A 24,514-nucleotide genomic window follows, 5' to 3' on the forward strand; every position below is an offset into this window, starting at 1 on the left:
GTGTGAGATGATGGATGTTATCGAAGCTTGTTGTGAAAATCACTTCACAGTACATGGAAGTCAAATCATTATGCCCTACACAGCGATGTATGTCAATCACATCTCAGTAAAATGGAAGCAAGCAGCAGCTACTGCAGTGGTCCAGGTGAGACCTGATGGGGCTGAAGACTGGGGCTGGAGACCACGTGGCCCGCGACGGTGTCTGGTGGGCTGACTTGTGAACAGCACCAACTTTAACCACAACAAGAACCTTCTCGGTCTCTTCTGTGGTGCACGCAGCATCCGGCAGGATGGGAAGGCCTCCCAGCCCTTGGCACCTAGTGAGCGGACGGCTGCTTCCCATCACGAGGGCAAACACTTGCACCCTTTACACACATGGCCTTCACCCGGGGGTGCGCACCACTGTCACCCCTGCTGACAGAGCAGGAGGCTGAGGTCCCCAGAGGCCAAGTAACATGTCCCAAGTCGCAGAGCCAGAGGGGCAGAGGGTTCACCTGCACCCCAGCCCAGGGTCCCTCCCTTGCCCCCGATGGTAAACTCCCTCAGAAAGAAGCAGAAGGCCAAGTATGGATTTGATAGCATATTTTATTTTAATCTAAGAAAAATGATTAAATTCGAAGTTCAGAAATATAAAAGATTATCCAACAAATTCAGGATGATAACTGTTTCTTAAACAATGGCCACACACACTGGAGCCGGTCCTGTGGCTCCAAGTTTTCCTTCTGACTTTCGTGCCGTTTCAGTGAGACGCCTCAGGAACCGTCTTCACGCAAATTCATGGAGATCGTCTGACAGGACATGTGCTGGGGGATCTGGGGTTGTGAAGATGTCTTTTCCAAACCAGAAGCCAGAGCTGAGACAGCGTCACAGCGTGTCACCCCAGCTCCGGGGCTGTCCCCCAGTGCCCTGCGGAGCCTGCGGGCGCCTTCACAGAGGCTGGGGTCCAGCTCTGCCGCTCACAGGGGGGCATTCAGCCCCTCACCCGCCCTTCTCAAGTCCCACTCGGGTGAGTTTCCCATCGGCAAGTCCTTGAGCCCTTGAGGCTTCCAGGAAAGAAGCAGGGAAGGGGGGACCCACAGGCCTTTGTCCCCGGCTGCCAAGACCAACACCCAGCACACCCTCGCCTGGCTGCGCCTTCTTCAAGGAGACGGTTCACCACTTGTTCAGGTGAGAGTTTCACGTCCCAGGCCCTCCCGGGTGGACCACGCAGGGCGGGTGGGGGCCCGGTGTGAGGGAGAGGCAGGCTGACAAGCGTGTTTAACTGGCTTGGTCAGGTCGTGATTAAATTTACTTTTCTGATCCCCGGGCCCCTTCACGCTGCCTCTCGGGAAGGCAGAAAGAATTCTCTCGCACTCACTGCATGAATAATCTGAGCCCAGGGCAAAACTCAAACAGAAGCTTGCAGTGGCAAAGCAGGCGCACCAAAAGGAGTTTGAAAAACATTCTTTCCTACCGGGGCACTACCTGTGAAGATTGCTTTAGTGGTTGGGTATCTCATTACATGAGCGAGAACTCTGGAAGGAAAACCAACCAACACGCAATCCCAAGAAACAAGCAAACCCATGCTTTCATTAACTGCGTGACGAGGACAGCAGTCGGTTACAAACATCTGCGGAGCCGTGAAGCTTCCAACACGGATCTAGCGACGCTGCCAGGACAGGGGATTTCCAGCGAAGCCACGCTGGCGGGACTGTCGGTGACCGCCCTGGTCGGCGGGGGGCGGGGCGGGGAACAGGGGTGGGGAACAGGGGTGGAGGCAGAGTGTCTTAGGCCAAGGTTTCTGCTAGGTTAACATGTGTAGGGCGAAGAAATTAAGCCTAAATCCATTCAAAACACATCTCCACCAACTACAGATTTTGAAGGTCAAAGAAGGACACATACATTGTATGTGATTAATTTTCTGAAGCCAGCCTTTCCATTTTCACAGATTAAAGCCGTCTGTTTAAATATCTCATTTCTACAAAGTGAATTTACAGTTTAAGTACAAAGTGCAAATACTATGTGTTTGTTTTGGTTTTTTTAATTGCTTTTTGGTGAGGGAGTCTGCCACGTGTCTAGGACCTGCCGTGGATGTGTCAGTCATTTATCCTTGCTTCCTTGGCTGAAAAAAAAAAAAAAAAAAAGAGATGTATTAAGATGTTTGCAATACTCACTTCTGAAGATGAAGGCTTGCCTTTAAGGAATAAAATAAACCCAGCTGGTAACAACAAGGGAAAAAGCAATATTTTTAAACAGATGTGAAAAGAAAGAATGCTTTATATGGGGTATAAGAATTAATTTAAAAAATCATGAAAAACCTTTTGGACACTTCTCAACTTCTAGCACTTTCCTCCCACTCAGTGATCAGAAATATCAAGAAGAATACATCAGTTGAGAAAGTTAGCATTTATCTCAAGGATTGTAAGTGGGTTCAATATATTAAACATTCCACAGAATCTCCAATCACTATGGATTTATCATATAAAAATACTTTTATAATCTAATTTATGCTTCAAGTTTGATAAAGCCATGGTTGTTTTTGAACACTTTTCTCTTCATCCTTTCCATTCACTATTTGACCTCTCTAAGAATAAGTGCAACTTGGAAAGTTTGTTTACTAAATTACTGGAATTCTGCACTCTGCCAATTAAAAATAATACAGAAAGAAAAGGAGAAGCGATGTACAATCTTCTGGGTTTATTTTTCCACGTAGACCCATTCCGACCAATACACGTTGGTCTGTTTAAAATAATTACACTTGAACATTCAGGAGGCTTCGGGGTTGGCTTTTATTCCCCTGGTACGTGTGTGAACAGGTGACAGGAAGAGAGGCTCTATCTCCTGCATTAAGCGATAAGAAGTTCTGTCTTAATCAGCTCCAGATGAAGATGAGCTATCAGCCTATCTCACCAGTGACTAAAGCTGATCAGATTCGCTGGAGGGGAGGCGGCCCTCACGCTCTAAGCTATGTCAGCACCGGCTGGGAGTACGGTTCTGATCACTGCTTGAATCGTGATGGAAACTGGAGAAGACACCAAGAAAGGCAGCTCACTTTTGGATTAAGTATTAGCTGCGTGCATCCTCCTAGCTGCCCTTCATGTCACAGTTCTTTGGTTATTCGGGTAGGGAAAGACGGTGGTGGTTGAGACTCTGATTCTTGAAAGAACGCTGTATGGTCTTCGGTCCCTTTATCACGTGCCAGTCACAGCAGGACAGCTCCCCAGGATCACAGTTTGCAGTGATAAACACCATAAAAAGAGCTGGGAAACTGCTCTGGATTCCTTTTCAGGGAAAGAGCTGAAGAGTGAGGCTTGTGTTTGGAACAGAGTTTATTTCAGACCGAGCAGCACACGTGTGCCCGTCTTCCGCGCGATCTTAGGAGAACAACTGCTTGGACCTCTTCGGAGATCAGCCTGGGTAACTGCTTTCAGACCAGCCCTGCTCTAGAGCGCAAGTGATTTGCAGCGGGATTTAAAAAGTTGAAACCATAAGCACTTGCTAAACAAAGAAGACCGACCGTGTCACACGTCTTTCCCAACGAGACGGTTTTAAATCACATCCAAGGTGTGCGCTGCAGGCCTCCACTTCAAGCGCACAGCGAACACGAGGACTTGCCTTCGGAACTGGAGACCTGACCTCCACATGGGTGAGGGCAAAACACACAGCAGGTTGACCAGCCATCTTAAGAGAGGAGGATGTGGCCCTGGCTTTGAGGGAGGGAGGGATGAATCGCTCGAGTTTATCATCTGGAAAATATTCCAGACTTTGGCCAGGTGGTGGCCTGGGATGCTGGGGAGACGGCGCAGTTACCTCCTCGACCTGCACAGGGAGAGCCGGGCGCTGACACGCACACCCGGCAGGGAGTGAAAGCCTCCTCCAGAGCCTCCCCGTGACTCACTCGGGTGCCCGGACGGAAAGAGAAGGTTCCCCATCCCTGCAGTCTCCTTAACCAAAAGTAGGGGATAAATTACAGACGCTGCAGAACTGTTTAAAAATAAATATTTCCACAAAGTAAGGGGACTCAGAAGTTTTTCTAAAAATAATAAAATAATTGAAATTTCAAGGAGTAAGAAAAATAAATATATGGGGCAAAATCTTGACATTGAGGGTTCAGCAAGTTGGTGATTTCTGACAGAATCTTGCATGGCTATCTGGGGCCTCACAGGGAGGGAGACATGATAAGTTGCTTCTTTCCTTGGAAGGGACTTCACTTTCCAAATCAACAGAACCGCAGTTTTTATTGCCTGTAACTAAAGCAGCAAGTCATTAAGGCTAAGATATAGACATACTCACCTGTCTATTAGAAGTGCTTTCGGCATTACCTCTAGGGGCTGGCGGGGGGGAAAAGAGAGAGGTTAGAAACCCCCCGAATACACTTCGTTTAGTAAAAGGTTAAATGGAATTTTTCAGGAAGAGGTCCATAGCGCTGTAGGAAAGTGTCGTCCGTGGTAAACTTGCTTACATGAGAAAACATGCGTCTACACATACGCTGAGCATAGGTGACAAACGGGATCATAAGAGCCGGGGTGTAAACGACTCCCAACAATGCAAGTGCTCTAGTCCAATTTAGAAGACTGTTCCGTTTTACCCAGAGCTCCAAAGGCATGTTCACTGGCCCTGGAGACCTCCTGCCCCAAGCATCTCAAACTCTCCCAGGGAAGAGGGCATCCAGCAGCTGGGAGCCTGCGAACCAACGCCAGCTCTTTGGAATCTTTTCATTTTATAGTTCAATCATGAGAATCACTTAACTGGTTTGGCTCAAAATAATTGTTCCCAAATCCTGCTTGGTTCGTGGGCGCCTCCTGCTAGACGGGGACCTGGGCCGTCACCCGCGGGGACGCCTTCCCCGCCCCAAACCTGCACCTGCGACTCCAGCGCTCTCCCACTCCCCCGTTGCCTCCTTAGCGAGCATCACCCATTACACACGGACCTCTCCCACGGATCGCATTTCCTGCTCCCACACGGAAGCGTAAGCTCTAGGAAGACGTGAATATTTGTCTGTTCGTTTACTGTGATTTTGCCAGTGTTTCGCGCAGGGAGCCCCTGTAAATATCTTTCGAATGAGTCAGTGGACAGAGGGCAGCATACCTCTCCCCAAATGCCTTGAGGCGTTATCGACGTCCACCTATTCGATTAAAACAATAAAGAGCAAAACTGTGCTATCTTCACGCCTCTTCTCTTGCTATATTCAAGCAAACAGAAACAGAGCACGAAAAGTGAGACACACATGTGTTAAGTACATTGCAAACATATTAAATAAATAGTAGCTACACGGACTATTTCTCTCTGTTGAAGGTTTGAAGGATCCAAGGATCAGGGTAGCCGCTGTTAACACGCTCCACTTTGCTTTGCCTGAAATGACTGCCTTACGGAGAAAGCAGGCTTTGGGGCCCCTGGTTCAAATGTAAAGAATATTCCACTGATACTCTGAATCGATTCTAAACCAACTTGGCTAGCAACCATTGCCGGATTTTTCTTGGTTTCCTTCATGGTAAATATCAGGCTGCTGGTCATTGGAGGAAGCTACAGATTAAAGTCAAGTTACGGCAAGAAACGTTAACGTTTTTAGGTGTTTAGAACTTTGCTATATAAATGAAAAGTATATACTTCATTAATGACACAGGGTGGAATATTCCACTCAAGACAGAGTAGGGAAAATCTCCATTTAAAATACGTGAAGGGCAGAAAAATCACAGACTGTTAATTAACTTGAAGGAAACAGCAGGCACATCATCAACACAGGCATGGAGCCGCCGCAGTAAAAACGCTTCTCGGTGAGAACAGGGGTGTGTGCGTCGCGGCTCCTGCCCGGCGCTCGGCTGTGGGCGTGGGGGGACGCCACTGGTATCGGATGACGCTGGTTGTTTCCAGGTGACACGGTGAACGGCAGCTGGGCTGTGAGGCAATGTGCCTGAGAGAATGTAGCTAGCCTGGCTGAAAAAGATCACGTGGTCAAAAATGAATATTTCCTAATTGCTGATTTTCTGTACAACGGTCATTTTGGAGAACCATGAGGGAATGATATCATCTTTTGTGAATTTTTTTCTGACGTCTTCAGAAATTTTTTTTCTAGGTTCTATCATTTCTAGTTTTCAGGTTTCTTTTTTTTTTCATTTTTTCATTTTTTGTAATGGTGAAAATTGAGATCAAGTTCCCAATAATATGTCTTAGTTGGGAAAATTTAAATGCAAAACCTTGTGTGCTTGTCTAAAATAAGTGTGATTAATGAACTATATATATTATGCTACCATTTTGTAGTGAAAATCATAGTACGCAAACGTACATATATGTGCATAGAAATAATTTTTGGAAAGCTATAGATCTGGTCTGATTTTGTCTCAGAATAAAAGGCCACGTTAGAGAAATTCTGCGGGAAGAATTGCAAGATCAGCTAATTATGTATTCAAATCCGCAATGCTCATTTTTGACCAAATTGCCCCTTTACCAAATTTAACTTCTTTGGGGGAAGAGAGGGGACCATACGCTGTCTCCTTGGTTACTCATGCGACAGTAGAAGTAGACACACTGGCTCGTTCAGAGGGACATAAGGAAGGTAACTCAAGATTCTGCAGCAATTTAAGCCCTCCTAATAAGCGGCGACGGCATCCAGAGACGGCACGACACTCTGCTAGTCGCTCCCCTGGCAACAGGGCGCCCCTCGGGCCGGCCGGGTCCCCTTGCAGGGCTGCGCTGGGGCCCGGGACCACGCCCTCTGCCCATCTGCTCCGCCCGCGCTCGTGTGCTCTGGTCCCCTCGTGCACCCGTCCTCTGAGGGGACGCAGCCCGGGCCCCGGGAGACGCTGTGGAGGCGGCCCTGCTCCACCGCCACCCACGCCCAGCGCAGCCGGAGCCGGGGGAGGGCGCCTCCTCTGCGGGCACCAGAGGCAGTGGCCCCTCCGGAGACGGCCGGGCTCTGTTTTCCGTCCACCGACGCGTGCAGGGAGAGAGCCCTTCCTCGCAGCCTCTTCCCACCCCCACCAGAGCCCAGGTAGTCTTCAAACTCAGGTTTCCCCTTCGCCTTCACAGGAGTCCAGGCGTCCCATGTCAGGGACACACACACACACACACACAAACGCATGCACGCAGCACGTGGGCTCAGCCTTGCACAGCTGAAACGTTGTTTCAACCACTGGAATGACTGGTTTGGAAACAGGAATTATTGAGCTGCTCATAAAGCGGCTGCATGTTTGGTCGCGGTCATCGTGGGGCTCCCGAGTTACCCCCAAGGGCCCCCAGCTTGCTGTTCAGCATCGAAGGTACCGCTTGGGAAGCGCATTCCCCCATGCCCCCCGGACGGAACAGGGAGACTCGCCTCCAGGTGCCACTCAGCTCCCACCTCTGCGACCCGGCTCCCCCTCGGCCGCTTCCTCATGGTCCGCAGGAGTTTCCAGGGACGGGGGACCTACAGTCAGACGGCACGCGGGACGTCCCTCCACCCTCCGACTGTGAGGACGGGCTCTGTGTCCCCAGACGCAGTGGACAGCATCAAGCGGACACGCGCAGGCGCACAAGAAGGAGAAAGGCTCTTACTGTGCCGCTTCCTCGTGCCAGCTTTACCTTCTTCTTTGGTCGCGCCCAGGCAGCCCATCAGCTCTGGCAGGGAGATGGACTTGTCGTTATTCACGTCGCAGTACTCGACAAACTTCTTCACGCACTTTTTGGGTTTGGCCTTTTTCCGAAGGAATCTCTTGAACGGCTTGATTTCCTTTTTGCCGATGTCCCCGTTGGAGTTTTTATCCAGCAGTTTGAAATACCAGTGGACCACTCTCTCCTCCAGCGTGTGGCTAGGGTCGGGTTCCGAGAGCCTGGAAGACAGGCAGGTGGTCGGGACCCCCGGCCGCCCAGCGGCCTCCCCTGCCCCGGCCCCGGTCCCTCCAGCGAGGGCCCCGTGCTCTGGCTTTCCAGGAAGGAGGGCCCTGCCTGCCGCCCTTCTGGTCCTGAGGCCCAAGACTGCCTGCCTTTGCCATTGGACGTAATGATTTTTTTTAATAACTTAGAAAAAGAGACTTGGCAAAAAATTTTCAAGTTGGTTTCAAAACCGCAAATGGCGCAGTGAACTTGTGCAGGCCAGTCACGCCCTGGGCGTTGGCAAGTCTTGTGGACAAAGCTCCGTGGGGATGGCTGGTCAGCTCACACCTCGTCCACCTACGCAACCTGGGACCCCAAGGTTTTCTACTCCTTTAATTGTGACTCATGGGCAGGTCAAGTATGCCACAGGTAAACTAAAAGGTGCAAAATAACATACATCCTAAAGTAGTAATCAGACATGTTCCACCGGATTAAAAAAAAGTCTGATATTTTAAGATACAAGTAAAAACTCTTCCAGAAGGCCTAGCTTTGAGGCTGACCTTGGAGACGGTCCCAGATGTTACACTGGGCCTTCTCACCAGGTGGAAGGTGTGGGCAGGTGCTCACATAATCCCTGGTCGTTCTTCCTCGGCCGGCTGCCGGCCCCTGCATTCCCATGAGGGTAAAGAGTGAGTCAGATACCAGAGGTCCCAGGGATTAGGGCTTTCTGATGCTACTGAATATTTCTCAGACTTTCAGAGGACCTTTCAGAATGGAAATTCATTTACTGCTTTCAACTTTAGTTTTACAGAGAAGATCAGTCTTTCCACAAATGTAAGAAATCAGTTTGAAATTTGGGTGGTTTATTGATCGTTTAATTTCCCACTTGAGTCATTAGCTTTGTCTCTTTCTCTCCTCCAGTCTTGCTCTTAAGCAGAGACAGAGAGAGGCGGCCTTGAGCTGAAGGAGACCAGGAAGCTTCCGGTCACCTAGAATAGATGAGATGATCACGGTTTGGGGCAGGAGGGGGGAAGACCAGTGCTCTAGGGAAATACAGTGAGATTCCCAATCAGAAAATGCGCCTTCAAATAAAGAGATTAATTATTGCTAATTAACAGGGGAGATCCAATGCTTGAAACACCACATACATCAAACACTGGAAACTACCCTCCTTCAGACGTTACCCAGAGCGACAGAGGAGCTTCGGGAAATCTACAGTCTCTCCGGAAGCAAAGCTCAAAGCCTCAGCCCCAGCACCGCAGAGGGTCCCCCAGGCACTCAGAGCAAGTTTCAGAAGTCAGATTTTGAACACTGTTAATGAAATTAATGCCACTGAATTGCAGACTTAAAAATGGTTGAGATGGTAAATGTTATATCATATATATTTTACTATAAAGAACTCATTTTGAGAATTTTAAAATGAACATTTTTAACTCAAAGTATTTAAAATCCAGCCAATGGCTCTAAAATGCAATTCTAAAGCAGGAAGCCCTGTGGACCGGGGTTCTCCCTTCCCTCCCCTCCTCTGCCTGCCACCCCCACCCCTCGCCGGATGGCACCTGGGAAACTCCCTAGGTCTGGGCCTGGTCACATGATGACAACATCCTCCCTGGGCTGATCTCGTTACAAGCAAACCTGCTAAACAAATCTCCTCACGCACAAGAAGGGACTGCACGCGTGGGGAGGGGATTCCTTTGCTCTGGGCCCTGCATGTCTGCTCTGCTGTCCAGGCCTCGGAGGCCAGGGGCTGGACTCTGCCCTCCAGCTTCTGAGAGGCCCCTAAACACTGGGCTTCAACCCAGCTGCCTGCTTTGCGGTCCAGCACAACGCACCTGCCTGGGGAGGAGGGGTCCGAGACAGCGTGGACCATGTCCGTGGACAGTGCGTCCAGCACACTTGTCAGAAACTCATTCTTTTTGGCACCAGGACAACCTGAAAAAAATCAAGTACAGACATCTTTTCACATTTCCCAGAACTCACAGAGTACAACAGATTTTTCTCTGTGATGGGAAGAAAGGCTGATTTAGGATTCAGAAATCAGTGTGCTGCTTCTGAGCATATATCCAGAGGAAACCCGAATTCAAGAAGACACATGCACCCCCGTGTTCACAGCAGCACTGTTTACAGTAGCCAAGACACGGAAGCAACCTGAATGTCCATCGACAAAGCAATGGATGAAGAAGATGTGGTACGTGTATACAATGGAATATTACTCAGCCATAAAAAGGAATGAAATTTTGCCATCTGCAGCAACATGGATGGACCTAGAGATGATCATACTAAGTGAGGTAGAGTCAGACAGAGAAAGACAAACACCACGTGGTATCCCATATCACTTTAGGTATGCAGAATCTAAAAAAATATGATACAAATGCACTTATTTACAAAACAGAAACAGACTCACAGACATAGAAAACATATGTATGGTTACCAAAGGGGAAAGGTGGGGGGAGATAAATTAGGAGTTTGGGATTAACAAATACACGCTACTATATATAAAATAATCAACAAAGACCTGCTGTACAGCACAGGGAAATATACTCAATACTCTGTAATAACCTACGTGGGAAAAGAATCTGAAAAAGAATAGATATATGCACATGTATAACTGACTCACTTTGCTGTACACCTGAAACACAACATTGTAAATCAACTATACTCCAATATAAAATAAAAATTAAAAGAAAAGAAATCAGTGTGTTGGGTGCCCTACATCAATGAGCCCATCTGAACCCTTGCAAGTGTGCTGCAGTCCATACATGTTGATTTTAAGCCAGAGTTTCTGTAAATTACAATCTCTAATAAGAGACTCCCAGGCATTCTCATCTCGTTGGTCCCCAAAGCCTCAATCCCAGGTGGGCAGCGTCACTGCCACACATCACGAAGGAGGCCCTGGATGCTGGGACACGCCCCAAGCTCCCACGGCCAGAGAAGGACACGGCTGGAGTCCCGTCGGGTGAGCCTGCGTCCAAGATGGCACGGGGCCTTCGAGTGATTCTGTAACTGAGTTTACTTGAAGCTCAACGTCCTACAACATACTTTACCTGCAAGATGTCACTTAGTTCTCCCTAGACTCCCCTGCACCCTCCTCACCATCTCAGGATGAAGAGGTGCAGCCTGGCGGGTCTCTCCTGAACTCTGAGACAAGGGAGAGACGTCTGACGCAGATCGCAGGCTGGTGCGGAGTCGTTCAGAGACCAACGTGTGCACACGGTCAGACGACGCTGGGTTTCGTAAATTTCTTTCAACACTAGAGTTTTTGTTATTATTATTCAAGCACATGTTAATTGCCTGTAGCAGGAATCCATTTAGGCCAGTCTCCCCTCCGTTAAATACACATTTCAGAAAACAGATGCGAACTCCTAGGGCCGGGGAGGCTGGAGACAGCTGTGTTATCCCCCCTTTCCCTTTGAACACAACTGGAAAAGTAGATTATAATCTGTAGGGAAACCCCAAGGACCACTGGGAGAATGTTCCTATGCAAGAAAAAACTCATTATCTCACTAACTCTTCCCTGGTGAGGAAACAGCAGACTTGAGGCCGCAGGCGTGTCTGGGATGATCGGGGGGCCTCGGGGACTTCCTGCAGCCCCGCCTGCGCCAGCTCCGAGACAGGACAGCGCCCTTTGCCCTTCGTCAGAGCGATGAATTCTCCCGAGAGCAGCTCGCCTGACCAGGAGCAGAGAACAGCAAGCAGGCCTGCGGGGGCCTGAGCTCTGGGCCCGGGAAGCACTGCCTGGAGGGCTGATTCCAGGGCAGGCAGGGTAGTCCGGTGGGGGGGGGGGGTTCATAACCCAGCCCGGTACCAGCTGCCCTGTGAATTCTCACACCCCCGTTGGCATCAGGATACCCAGGGAGGGATGTGGTGTAGAGGAATAAGCACACAGGTGTCCAGGAAAAGGCTGAGCTGACGAGATACCGCTCGGGGCTGAACAGCTGAACAAGTAAGGATGATGCTTGCATTTTGCGTGGTGAGTGTGACTTCAGTGGGGATGCAGCCCAGTTATTATTTGATGTTAATTTAATCATTTCTCCCCAAATGAGGTAAAGCACACAAGATTTTTACTGATAATTAGAAAATTATATATATTCATCAGAAAACACAAGACTAACAGCATCTAAAAGCTTTCGAAGCCTTTAATGCAAAAAAAACAGTTAACATAAAAAGTTTAATCTACTTCTAAACCAATCAATATTAAATCAATCCTGCTATAGTAATTTTTAAATTTGGTATAAATTACAGACTGTGAAATGCATAGATCTTTCTGCTAAGGATTATGTTTTGCAGTTGAGGTGCACTTCAGTCCAACAAAAGAATACTTTCCATGTTGAGCTGCAATGACACTGAACTTCATTTAAGTAAAGAAAAGGGAAAAATGGTTTAGGTTCAGAGAGACAGAGCTGCTGCACCCTGAGACCAGACTCCAGGCGGTTTCCGTCCTGAGCTTTGTGGACACAAGAAGTCGACTTGCTGATGAGAAACCCTGTTCAGCCTTTTGCGTTTCCTCCACAACAGTTGTTGAGACCCAGGAGGAAGTCTGGGATCCCGGGGGGAGCAATCTTCCCAGATCCACCAGATCCCGGCTCTCGGGGCCAACATCCTCGCCTCACTTGACAGGGAGACAGAGATGCCAGGTGACCTCATGCTTTGAGAAGTGCGGCTGCTAGTTTGCAGGACAACCGGTCATGAAATGGAAATAGCACTGCCATTTCCAAATAGGCGCAGAATAAACAGGGACGGAGCGCATCCCAGGAAACAGTCCCTACGCGTCCAGGGTCGCACAGGACGGAAGGCCGACCACACTGGGAACAGAGAGGGTGAAAGGACCTCGGCCTTGGCTTCCTGTCTGCACCTCAGCTCGCGTGGCTTTATCCAGTTCTCCTGAGAGGACGCTTCCTCATGGAGACATGAGAGTCCCAGGCAAGCTCATCCTGGTACCGCGTTTGTAAAAATGCGAAGACATCAGAACGAAAAATTAGACCACGCGCTATGAAGAAATGAATTTTCATTTTATGAGAAATGACGGAGGTACCATGAAATCAGAATTTCTTCACCGTGACATGGACCAGACCCCGCAAAGGAGCAATGGCGCTGGAGGTGAAAGGGATGCAGCCCCCAAACCGCCGGGTACCCCACGAAGCTCAGAGCAGGGCGAAACCTCACCACAGCCGCTCCCTCGGGCCTTGGTGATGACCTCAGAGACCTGGGTCCTGCCTACAGACCACGCTTTGTGGCCACGCAGCCTCCTGTCCCGGGTTCAGCTCAGCGAGCGGTCCCCCCAGGGACACCAAGTGCCCCTCTGACGGGACTCCCAGCCTCCTCCCAGCAGCTCACCTCACGTTCCGCCTGCACGGCCTTTGTGCGGCCTGAAGCTCCTATAAATCTTGTGTCCCTGAAACCACAGCCTGTGGGCTCGGTGACAGGACACACAGTCATGGTTTATTTGCATCCACCCACGAGCTTGTTCCCCGCTGGACACATGTGGAGCGGAGCTCAGGAGGCCTGGCTCAGGGGAAGCGCAGGGCAGGGACAGCCCCACACCAGGAACGTCCATGGAGAACTGACGGCCAATTAAAAAACATTTGTACAGAAGAAATCAGACTGTCCTTTTCAAGCTGGAAGCAGAATGACTGCAACCATTTATTTACAAATCCGAGGCAAAATAAAGCATGCAGCTTGGCTTGAAGACGCTTAGCTGATTTCATTTATCTGTGGAATCCAAGGAAAATACTTGGCATCCTGTTTGATTTCTGTGCAGACACTTGGGTTCTAATCCCAGTTTGACCCGCAGTAAGTGGGCGGCCCCGTCCCGGGTCTCACATCCTCAAGCCCAGCTGCCCTTCAGCAGTGAGCCGACTGGCTGCTGGTTCCCGAGATGCCAGGAACCTGGCTCATATTTGATGCCTTAAAAAATTATTTGACTTGATATCTTTTAAAATGAATGTGTTCTGCACTGTCTATGAAACATCCTTATTTTAAACAACAGGAGTTTTTGCTCTAGAAATTACTGATTTCATCAAATAACATCTATAGTTTCATCTTTTCCCTTTTTCTTTCAAACACAGATCAAAACATTTTCAGGGCTGCTACCTCGACCACATCACGAAACGCCCCTCTGTGTGGTAACTAGTGCCCGCTTCCTTCCTGTCACCTGGCACACTCAGGATCGCCCCCTAAAGGAAACCCAACAGCAGAGAAAGGGAAGTCCGGGGTGGCGAGGTCCTCCTGCAAGTGCCAAGAGGCAGGAAACGAAGAGGATTCACAGTGTGGACCCCTGTTAGGAACATCGATCCCTAGGTGTGGTCTGAGCATCACCCAGCAGGTGAGGTCTGGGGGGCAGCTGGGCAGGGAAAGCAGGAGTGGGGGTCCCACTGGCTGACTGGGTGACGTGATGCGGTGAAAAGCGTCACGGGATGACGACACTCCTTAATCTGGCTTCAAGGCGTCTAACAGTGAGCAGCTTAAAATCTTTGTCTGACTGGTTTACTATTTCAAATGCCTAGAAAACTAATGTAGGTGAGAAATAAAATGAAGTGGAAAATAAAAATACCACCTTTCTGTGACTTTTTCAGATCCCTCTGGGGAGCTGTGTGTGTACCTGCACACTTATTCACTCTATGATAATTGTCTACTTCTCTGTTGATAGTTTCGACTCCTCAAATCTGGAAGTCAACCAATGGGGCTCATATTTCTCTAGATTTTTACCAGGCATGTGTCACGTCTGTCAAAGAACTCTGGCATAGCACCTTAAGATTCCCTGTGAGGAGGCAGCAGGGGGATGATGGACAAGGGAGGGAGGGATGCAGGAGGTGAGATGCAGGAGGTGAGATGCAGAAGGTAGGGATGCAGGAGGTGAGATGCAGGAGGTGAGGATGCAGGAGGGGAGATGCAAGAGGTGAGGATGCAGGAGGGGAGATGCAAGAGGTGAGGATGCAGGAGGTGAGGATGCAGGAGGTGAGATGCAGGAGGTGAGATGCAGAAGGTAGGGATGCAGGAGGTGAGATGCAGGAGGTGAGGATGCAGGAGGGGAGATGCAGGAGATGAGGATGCAGGAGGGGAGGATTCAGGAGGGGAGATGCAGGAGGTGAGCTACAGGAGGTGAGGATGCAAGAGGAGAGATGCAGGAGGTGAGGATGCAAGAGGTGAGATGCAGGAGGTGAGGATGCAGGAGGTGAGATGCAGGAGGCAGGGATGCAGGAGGTAGGGATGCAGGAGATCAGGATGCAGTCCATGGCTGTGACATCTGGGCTGAGCGGAAGCTTGGAAGGGATGTATTTTTCTGGACTTGGTCTGAACTTTAATGGAGGAACTGGACATTCCCAAAGGCCTATGTAGTGTCTTTAGTGAAAAACACCAGAGTGGAACTTGATTGAAAGTTCTCCTTGCAACACAAAATCCCTCAAGTTCAAAATTTTGTGGTAATAAAGTCAGGATTTAAAGCACACACATAAGACCAGTCATTTTCTGAAAGTTTTAAGAATTTATCATAGAAATTTTTAGGGAAGTCTAGTTTTGTGAGATTTCCCCAGAATAATATGAACGCATTTTACCCGCAGAGTGTGGGTCAGGATGAGACCCACCGTTTGCTGCCTTCAAGGGTTGTGAGAAATGGGAATAAAGTTCCTCTAGGAACTTGAAGGAAAGCGCTGTCTCTTTGCAATGGATTAAAGCCACTCTTGCCTGAAGGCTAGCACAATCTTAAATTTGCCAACTCTATGTGAACTTTAGGCACCAGATTTTAATCCATTTATTTAATGTACAATATTTTGAGCTACATAAAGCAGCTGAGTGGTTTCTAGTTTCTTTCTCAACTACCTTTATCTGAGAGTAAGTACAACAGGATGAACGTGTGCGGTGCTCTTTCCTTGTGTGTAACCGGGGGGCCTGCAGAGAGCTCCAGGCACAAGCTGCATCCCTCCAGGACCCTCAACATCACCTGGGTCCACACGTGCAGACACAGCAGGTGCATTTCCTGGTGGAAGACTCTCCTCGTGCAGATGAAATGAAATTGTCCACGGGGCTGATTGTTTCCAGGAATGGGAAATTTTGCTGTGACACTCACTCTTACAGTTTAAAACACACCAACCCAGTGGAGAAGAGAAGGAAAAGATCTACAGACTCTGCCACTAAGTCAAGGGCATCTGAGACCTAGAGACCAACGTGCAGAGAGAGACTCCCCAGCCCCGGAATGGGTGTGACCACCCACCCTGCTCCCCAGGCTCTGACAGCGCTGAGATGGGGAAGTCTGCTTTAGACCCAGCCACCAGTGCACACGCACCACAACCCTGCACTTCCACTCCGCCAAAGCACTGGCCTCCTTCTAAGTCCAAATTCTCCTCCGTTAAACGTTGAGCTCATGTGTTCTTTCCCAAGCACTGACTTTCCTTAAACATGTACAGCACGTCCATCTCCGGCCCTGGGGTCCACATATCCCACCTGGGGCCCTGGGGTCCACAGAGGGGGGGTCCCCACACCTGGAGTTTGTGCTACTTCACTGACTCACATCTTCCCGCCCCCCACACCTCCGCCTCCGGACAACCTGTCAAACTGGTGATCACATCACGGCAAGGTTTCACCAGGAGAGAAGGGGGAGGGGCGGCGAGGGAGGGGGAAGAGGGAGGGGAAGGGAGTGGAGGGGCGGGGAGGGGAGGAGATAAATGGAGGCCAGAGTCGCACAAGGACTACGTGAAGGACTGAGGACCTGTCTGAGCTGGAGAACTGTAAGCCCGGGGTGGAGGGCCCTGCATCGCGCCCCTGGATCATCAGCTGAGAGCCTGCCAGGCTGGCGTCTGTGCTGGTGCCTCCGAGCAGAGGGCCACAGACAGGCCAGGGCCCTACCCCTTCCCGCGGGTGCACGGTGACTCTGGAAATTAGCCTCTCCCTGCTGAGCCCCCGGCCCTGAGGCATGGAGCTAGCCCTGAATAGGCAGAAGCAGAAGCGCCTGCAAAGACAGAAGCAGAAGCACGTGCAAAGGCCCTGGGGCTCGGGGCAAGCATGTGCTGAGGGGTGCGTGGAACAAGACGTGGAAGGGCAGCAGGAGTGGAAATGGGGTGAAGGCACTGTGGGGTCCCGGGAGCCACGGAAGGACGCTGGGACCTGATCTGGAGGGAGACCGCAGCCCTTGGAAGACGGGGAAGAGTCACACAGTCTGGTTAGAGTGTCACGGAGCCCACTCTGCGGGTCTTAGATGGACAGTGGGGCCCCAGGGAGTTGGCTGGAGGCTGTGGCCTGTGGTCCAGGGACAGGGTTGCTGAGATCAAGGTCAGAGTGGGGCCCAGAGACCCGAAAAGTTCAAGGGAAATCAGGGGTTAGAGGGCGCAGTGCTCCGGGGCTGGGGCTATGGCCAGGTCACACATGGCAAGGACCCAGGACTTTCTCAGCAGATGGTGGGCTTGGATTCAGTCCCCAGATCCGTTCTTATAAAGTCGCTCACACGGAGTATTCCTACCGTCCTTGGAGGAGTGAAAGACAGGGTGTCCTGATACTCATTTTCTCCATGAAATGTTTTCTGTCCCTCCCTTAATTTAATAAGTGCCTTTTTCTTAATTTTTAACTTTATATGGAGTTTAAATGTTAAGAAAAGTTAAGCAGAGATAATTAGAAAAGTTTCTTTAGGTACCCTTATTTTAAGAGCTACAAAATATCTGTAGCTACTAAAAGGTTTATCTTTATAAACCCCTGTCCTACTTGGAATTGTTTCAGTGCCATCCTCAAGATGACGGTGCTAGAACCAGGACGCCCCCGCACGGCAGGGAAGCACACAGTCAGAACGCCTATTCAGACTTTAAAACATCTACATGGCAGACAGTGAGCAGAACTCATTCTCAAGAAAGGCCCCGAAGGAAAAGCACAAAACCTTCCAATTTTAAGATAAAAGCAAAATCACTACTCATGTATTAACTCTCGCTTTTTTAATCTCTTCTATATTTATATATCTTATATATTTATTTTCATATTTTCAACATATTCTTTCATTATTCTAAACAAATTTGTAGGCTTCAGGCTGTGCTTTGATTACTTAACATTTAAAAATACATTGATGACATCAGAGTTTGGTTAAAGTCAACGACTAAAGGGACACTGGGAATTATTTTTGTGGAGCCGTGGTCCGAGAAACTCGGGGCTCAGAGAATTCTCCTTCTCACCCACCAAATGCCTGAGGTTCCCGCGCTGTGACCCTCTTTGCCTTTGATCTTGAGTCGCCTTTGGGTGGGTCGCCTGAGTCCAGCGTGTGCACTAGGGATTCGTAATCGCTGGTATTTTGTCTCAGAGACAAGGTTTATGTTTCCTGCGTCTCCTTATACTTCTCAAGGACACTATTACGTCCTTCAGACACTTGTTTGATAACTGTTTATTAACCACATGTTGGGTGAACAGCACCACTTTTACCCTTAAGGAGCTTGTAAAATAGAGTGCTGGAGACAAGGCTGGAGGGTGTCTGGTGACGAGGCAGGGCCGACGTCAGCGAGGCGGGAGGCACAGGCGTCCCGCGGGTCTCGGAGGGCGGGAGGCGCCTGAGGACACGTGTCCACGTTGTCATGAGGCGATCTGACCTACAGCCGCTGTTGCCAGCGCTAGGGGTGCCTCTGAGCATCCCCTCACGGCCTTCCCGAGTCGGGGCGTCGTCCTCCCTCTCGCGGTCCCTCAGGGCAGCGGGACAGCTGCCTGTGCTCGGACCTGCTCCTGCGCACGACAGTCTCAGTGTTCCCAAGCGGACAGGGAGATGTTTAGGTGGGACATCACGGAGCCACGGAGAAGGGACGAGGGCTGACCGTCTTCTCTAGGAAGGTCGGGACACCCCGGCCCTTCGGGAAGCCGTCCTCACTCTAGTCTGAGCAGCGACCTGAGGCTTGCGGGCCCCTCAGCTCAACTCAACAAAACAGACGACGGAGCCACGAAGGGGAGCGAGCTCTTCCTTATCCAGAGACGAGGCTCCTGAGGAGACGCGGCCGGGTCCACGCGGGGCCAAGGACCCGTGGGGGGCGCTGCCCGCACCCAGCGTCCCGGCATCCCGGCATCCCTCCGAAAACCGAGGTCCCTGGGCCCAGGAACCGCCTGTGTGCATATAAAACTCACGCGAAAGCCGTGCCGCTGTGCCGCGTCCAGAAGCACCGCTTCCCGTTTCTGGACCCACGTGTTTGTTTGTTCACTGCCCGGCCCTCCACCGACGGACCCAGCGGCGCCGGCCTGTGTCTCTGAGAGTGTTTTTGAAATACTTCCCGAGACAACGGGCCACCTTCCTGTGGGAGCCGAGCCGGGCTGTCCCAGTGAGAACAGTTCTAATTACCAAGTGTCCTAGGCCTCGGAAAACAGTCATAGCACCTCGGTTCCGCATCCAGCCTCGGTGAGGACAGCCACGCAGCCGGGGGTGCGGGCGTTTGCACCCACCACCCGCAGCACCTGCAGCGGAGGGGCCGGCCCTGTGCCCCAGCCAGGGGCATCTAGCGCCACGTCCCATGCGTGAAGGGCACCGGGTGGAACCTGGGGCAGCATAACCAGGGGCCTGGCCACGGGCAGGTGGCCCAGGCGGAGCGGGGACTCCTCCTCTGTTCCAGGAGGCCCTCACCCCGCAGCCCAGCGTCCACCTGGCCCGGCCGCAGGGAGGGAACCAGCAGGCGGTTGGGGCCCAGCGCCCTCCACTCACAGGCCGGTGGTCGGGCTCGGCCCCGGTGTTCAGACGCAGGCTCTCTTCCCGCTTTCCACTCCAACGGAGAAAGCTCTCTTTCCAAACTCCTAGTTCACGGACTTTTACTTTCAACAGTTTGCCCTGCAGTACAGGCTCTTTCATATCCTTTATAAGGAATCCAAGAAGAACACGGTCTTAAGAACACGGTCTTAACAGCCAGGCGGACAGCTATGTATTTTCAAACCACAAGCCCGTAAAAAGTCACTCATCTCTGTCATAAAAAATAAGCTTCTGCGCTACGATGTGCTTGTAAATAATACTTTATAGCACCCTTGACCTTGATTGGATTTCAAGTGAGGTTACATTTTACTAAACTTTTAAAATACTGAGAGTGAGCAAGTGTTTTCACAGCCACCCCGTAATGTCTAGTGAAGGATGACGTCTGCCGCCTCCCTAACTGCCAATCAGCTCATGAGTCACCGCAGGGGCCCCTGGCCGCAGAGTCACGTAGAGACGGAGGCCTGGGCCCGGCCGCCCGTGCCCTCAGCGTCCACGGAGTCTCCGCGCTCTTCCTCCCTTCCTCGTTCAGCTGTCCGGGTCAGAGCCCCCCTCCCCAACAAACCCCACTGTGGACACAGGGAGGAGGTTCCCGTGGGAACCACGTAACAACAGCAGCACCAAAACAGCAGCACCAAAACTACAGGAGGGTCCACGATGGACTAGAGAACCGGAGGCAAGGGACATGCTGGGTGATGACCAGTGCCCACCGGCCAACCCCTGGGGCCATCTGTGTCACCTCCTCAGATCCCCAAACACAGAAACAAAGCCAGGCTGAGGACAGAGGGGGTTCTCGTGCTGCTGCCGCGAGGGGAATAGTCCCCGTGAGCCGAGGGCTCCGCACGTGGACTGGGGCTGCCCCCACGCACGTGTCCAGGGATCCCCTCCCCTGGCATCCCATGGAACAGGGACCTACGCCGCCTCCGCAGCTTCTGTAACCTCATGATTTGGGGGGAATTTAAAACAAACATGAGGGACGAGGGGTAGACGGGGCCGCACCTTCAAGGAAACGCCCTCCTCAGCCGCTGTGCCGATGACCGGCCTTGCGGACTCTTTGGTCGGCCGCATGGGAGAGTGGACTCATCCCAGGAATCTGCTAGAATGTCTGCATCTTAGGAAAAGTCCCAGTTTTAATCCATTTTCCATGCACAGATTAATGTAAACCTGTACCGATGAATATAGAAAGAAACATCTGCCTCAAGGATTTTTCTTTTTCTTCCCTATGGAATGCAAGCAGTCATACACTTGGCAGACTTTGGGCAAATCATCAAAGGTTGGGTCTTGCAGAAGCAGAAGGCCTGGCCATATTTTGGAAGTGACTCAAACAACATGTTTTATTTTTTTTTCTCTAAGTCCAGACCTGCCAACCAGAGCAGAAAATGGTGAATTCGGTCAATATGATGAATGAGGTGGGAAACTAAGCTGAATCTAAACAAAGAAAATTCTATCCTGAAAGCGACAACTTCTGAAACATTTCTACGGAGATGGAGCCAAGCGCTCAGGACCCCAGGGTCTGCCGGGTCCAACTCAAAGTAAATGTAAACCAACAAAAGCACACCGGAGTCGCCTTCTCCTTTTCAATAAAAAGTTTGTTTCTTCCTCATATCACTTGAACTCTTTGCCTAAATTCCGAACTCTTCTCTTCATTTGAGTCACAAGTAGAATGACTGATAACAAACCAACACTGCAGACCTCAAGGCCATTCTGATGTCAGTGACCTGAGCTCGTGCACACCCTACACTTTTCACCTGCCAATCACGCGTCCTCTACCGCATCCCGTCAGCAAGGAGATGGGTGAGCGAGGCTCAGGACCACGCTGACTGCCATGGGCCCCCCGATGGGAATTCTCCACCTTCATCACCGGCCCATGCTTCACTCCTCAGCGCCCGGGGTCCTCTGTGCCCACCTCCCCTCGCACCCCCCACCCCCGCGCAAAGCCTCCCTCCAGGGCCCTCCTCCCACCCCGTCTGCCCAGGAGCCTCCAAGCCAGAAGCCCCCCCCCCTTCCTCCAAGCTCCCAACAACGACAAAGACGGTTACCATAAAATAAAGCTACCTGAGTTATCCTGCCACAAGAAACATTAAAAACATATTTAATTTATGTCTAACTCAACGACAGGCACTTCCTAAAGCTGTGGTCCCAGCAGCATGGGATTTCCTGAGTTTGGTGAGGCGTCACGAAGCTGGTCTTGGGAGTGACCACGAGGTCAAGAGAGGTCCGCGTTGACACTTTCTGCTTCTGTCATAAAAAGCGCAATAACGTCATTCAAAGGCAGGGCGTTTCTCTTGGGACTAAAGTCTGTTGCCCCATAAGTGTCCACAGGGATGGTCCCAAAGGGTCCAGGGGTCTTGGTCAGGCGGAAACTGGTGGAGCGGGAAGCCCCGTCCAGCTGCAGGGGCGGGGGTGGGGGCGGGACAGCCAAGCTGGGCCCTGACGCTCACCCGCAGCTGGACAGAGCCGATGAACAACGCGCTGGGGTCTGGCGCGGCTGCACCGCGACCACCGGATCACAGGCTACGCGGAGGCGTCCCGCGGAGGCTCCCAGCAGGAGGCAGGCGCCCGGCACAGACATCGTCCCCGACCTGCGCGTCCTCCACAGCCCACGCGGCAGGGCCGCACGCCCGGGTTCATTGCCAGATGTCCCTTCCATGAACACTGCTTTCAGGTTCGGACACGTCAATCAGTGAGCCAGTGTTTGCGTTTCTTCTCCTGTACCTCCTGGGAGGACTTGAAGGGAAAGCCCCGGGCACATCTCACCCACAGCTGTCTGTTAAACTAGTGAACGTTCTAGGTAGGAGATGTGTGCTTTCAAAGCTGCCTCAGACAGGTGAATTCACATAACGGCCTCCAAAACAGAGTGTGTCGGGTTGGGGGGGAGGGGCGTGTTTCTACACAAAACGCTGACGTAAGTGAAGGTCTACACGATGAAGCGCTGGTGGGGAAGGCTGGATGGACGCACAAGGCCCAAAGCATGGCCGAGAGGGCGGCCCAGGGAGGGAGGGAGCTGAGGAGCTCGTCGCCTGGACGCCCCCCAACCCCGGCACAGACCCCCACAGGGCTTTGCCTCAGCACCACACCCGGTGCCTGTTGGCCCTGCCCAGCGAGGTGACACGTCTTCGGAGCGACCCTCATCACCCCCTAGAGCCTGGATGCCATCAGAGGAGCAAGATAACATCCTCTGTGGAGTCTGACCACCACCCGCTCCCAGGGAAGCAGCTCTGAAGGCTGGAATAAAGGCCTTCACGGGGCTTCTCCCTGGGGTGTCGAGGGGACCCCCTCCGGCAGCAGCTCTCTGGGGGCTGCCTTCTTGCTCCAGGACATCTGCCCTGCCCTCCTTGGCTCAGGACCTTCACTTCCAAGCCCTGGGAGGGGGGCCTGTGGCTCTAAGTCACTGTCAAGTGAGCATCTGAAAAGCGGACGGTAATGGACCCCCGAGTCAAACGTCGCCTAAAGTCATGCTGGAATAACGCTCAGAAACTCACCAAGAGCCACGTGCACGTCCTAAAGAGAAGAGGGAGCTAGGAGGGACGCCAAAGGCCTTGGTGCCTCTGCTGTGCCTGGAATTCAAGCAGAGGCCACACACCAAGGTCCACCTCGGCCCCCAGCGCTGATGCGCTGTAGGGTGTAAACGCCACGACCTCCCCACAGGAAGCTCCCCAGACGATCGTGGTGCTCTGATGTCGGCCAGTCTTGAGTCTAGGAGCCTAACCCTTGAGAGCCAGCTGCAAATGCTCACCTCGCATTCCAGTTACAGGCCTCTCTTAGAGCCATATACTCTGAATAGTTACAAAACGATGATTCCTTGTAAACTGGTGCAGCCACTGTGGAAATAGTACGGAGGTTCCTGAAAACATTAGGAATAGAACTACTATATGATCCAGCAATCCTACTTCTGAGTGTTCAGCCAAAGAAAACGAAAGCTCTAATTCAAAAAGATACATGTACCCCAATGTTCATAGCAGCACTGTTTACAACAGCCAAGACACGGCAGCAACCTAAATGTCCATCGATATATGAATGGATTAAGAGCATGTAGTGTACACACACACATACACACGGAATATTTCTCAGCCATAAAGAAGAACAAAATCTTGTCATTTGCATCAACGTGGATGGACTTGGAGGTATTATGCTTAGTGAAATAAGTCAGAAAGAGAAAGTCAAATAGCATATGATTTCACATGTATGTGGAATATAAAAACCAATAAAAACCAAACCAAATAAATGAACAAACTACACAAAACAAAAACCAACACCCAGACACAGAGAACAGGTTATCAGAGGTGAAGGGAGGAAGGGAGGGAAAAATGGGTGAAGCGATCAGCTGTGTGGTCACACATGGAAGCTAAGTTCTGGTGGAGCACGAGGTCCCAGAGACAGAAGCAGAAATACAATGCTGTGCACGTGACACGTATGCTGTAATCCAATGGGAACCCCAAATTCGTTCCTTCAATTAAAAAGAATAAAACCAGGAGTATTTGAGGGAGAGCTAACTTTTGGGGGTGCTCATTACAGCCTGGGCAGGAAACAGTGGGGTCCGGGACCTCCTGCCCACTCATCAGACTGCAGGGTCCCTGAGGGGAACGTTCCCGTGAAGGTGGCCATCAGCTCACTTCAGCCAATGTGCACCATTACAGACACTGAGTCCGAGCTGAGCAAACCTATGACGCGCACTCAGCTCCACCTGCAGGAGCCCTGGGAGGTGGGCGTGTGCCTCACCCCCTTAGGACATGCTGCTGGACCATGGCTGAGCCAGGCTCCCAAATCCGCGTGGGTGCGGGCAGTGTGTCTCTGTCCTTGTACCCCTGGTCTACATCATGGCATATCTGCACCCACTGCTTAACAAGGACACCATCCTGGGCGCACTTTCCTGTAATTTCTGAGCTGGGGGGTTTGTCCCAGAAATGAGGAAATGGAGAAACACATTTCAAACTTCTGGGGAGGAGGCATGTCTAATATATTTCTGAAGGTTCAAATATCAAAAGATTTCATTCATATGCATTTCTCAATGTTCAGATGATTATCTGAATATAGAAAATTTCCCAAAGTTTATTTTCCAGATCA

At 51.1% G+C, this 24,514-nt stretch overlaps 1 protein-coding gene across 4 annotated transcripts in view; it reads right to left on the reverse strand.

Annotated features, from left to right (window-relative positions):
• Window positions 1-589: 589 nt before the first annotated feature.
• The window catches only part of SMOC2 (SPARC related modular calcium binding 2), a 158,808-nt gene continuing 134,883 nt past the window's right edge, over window positions 590-24,514 (reverse strand). For 2 of the 4 annotated variants that reach the window (XM_057740128.1, XM_057740126.1), the window contains exons 10-13: window positions 9,600-9,699; window positions 7,537-7,784; window positions 4,273-4,310; window positions 590-2,101 (exon numbers count right to left, since the gene is read on the reverse strand). In XM_057740128.1, coding sequence (XP_057596111.1) covers window positions 2,084-2,101; window positions 4,273-4,310; window positions 7,537-7,784; window positions 9,600-9,699 — 404 coding nt within the window. In that variant the 3' untranslated portion in view covers window positions 590-2,083. Of the gene's footprint in view, window positions 2,102-4,272; window positions 4,311-7,509; window positions 7,785-9,599; window positions 9,700-24,514 lie in introns of all 4 variants that reach the window. The other 2 variants (XM_057740127.1, XM_057740125.1) reach the window with 1 other exon arrangement.

The sequence above is a fragment of the Hippopotamus amphibius genome, chromosome 6 (assembly GCF_030028045.1).
Source record: "Hippopotamus amphibius kiboko isolate mHipAmp2 chromosome 6, mHipAmp2.hap2, whole genome shotgun sequence".
Lineage (NCBI taxonomy): Eukaryota > Metazoa > Chordata > Mammalia > Artiodactyla > Hippopotamidae > Hippopotamus > Hippopotamus amphibius.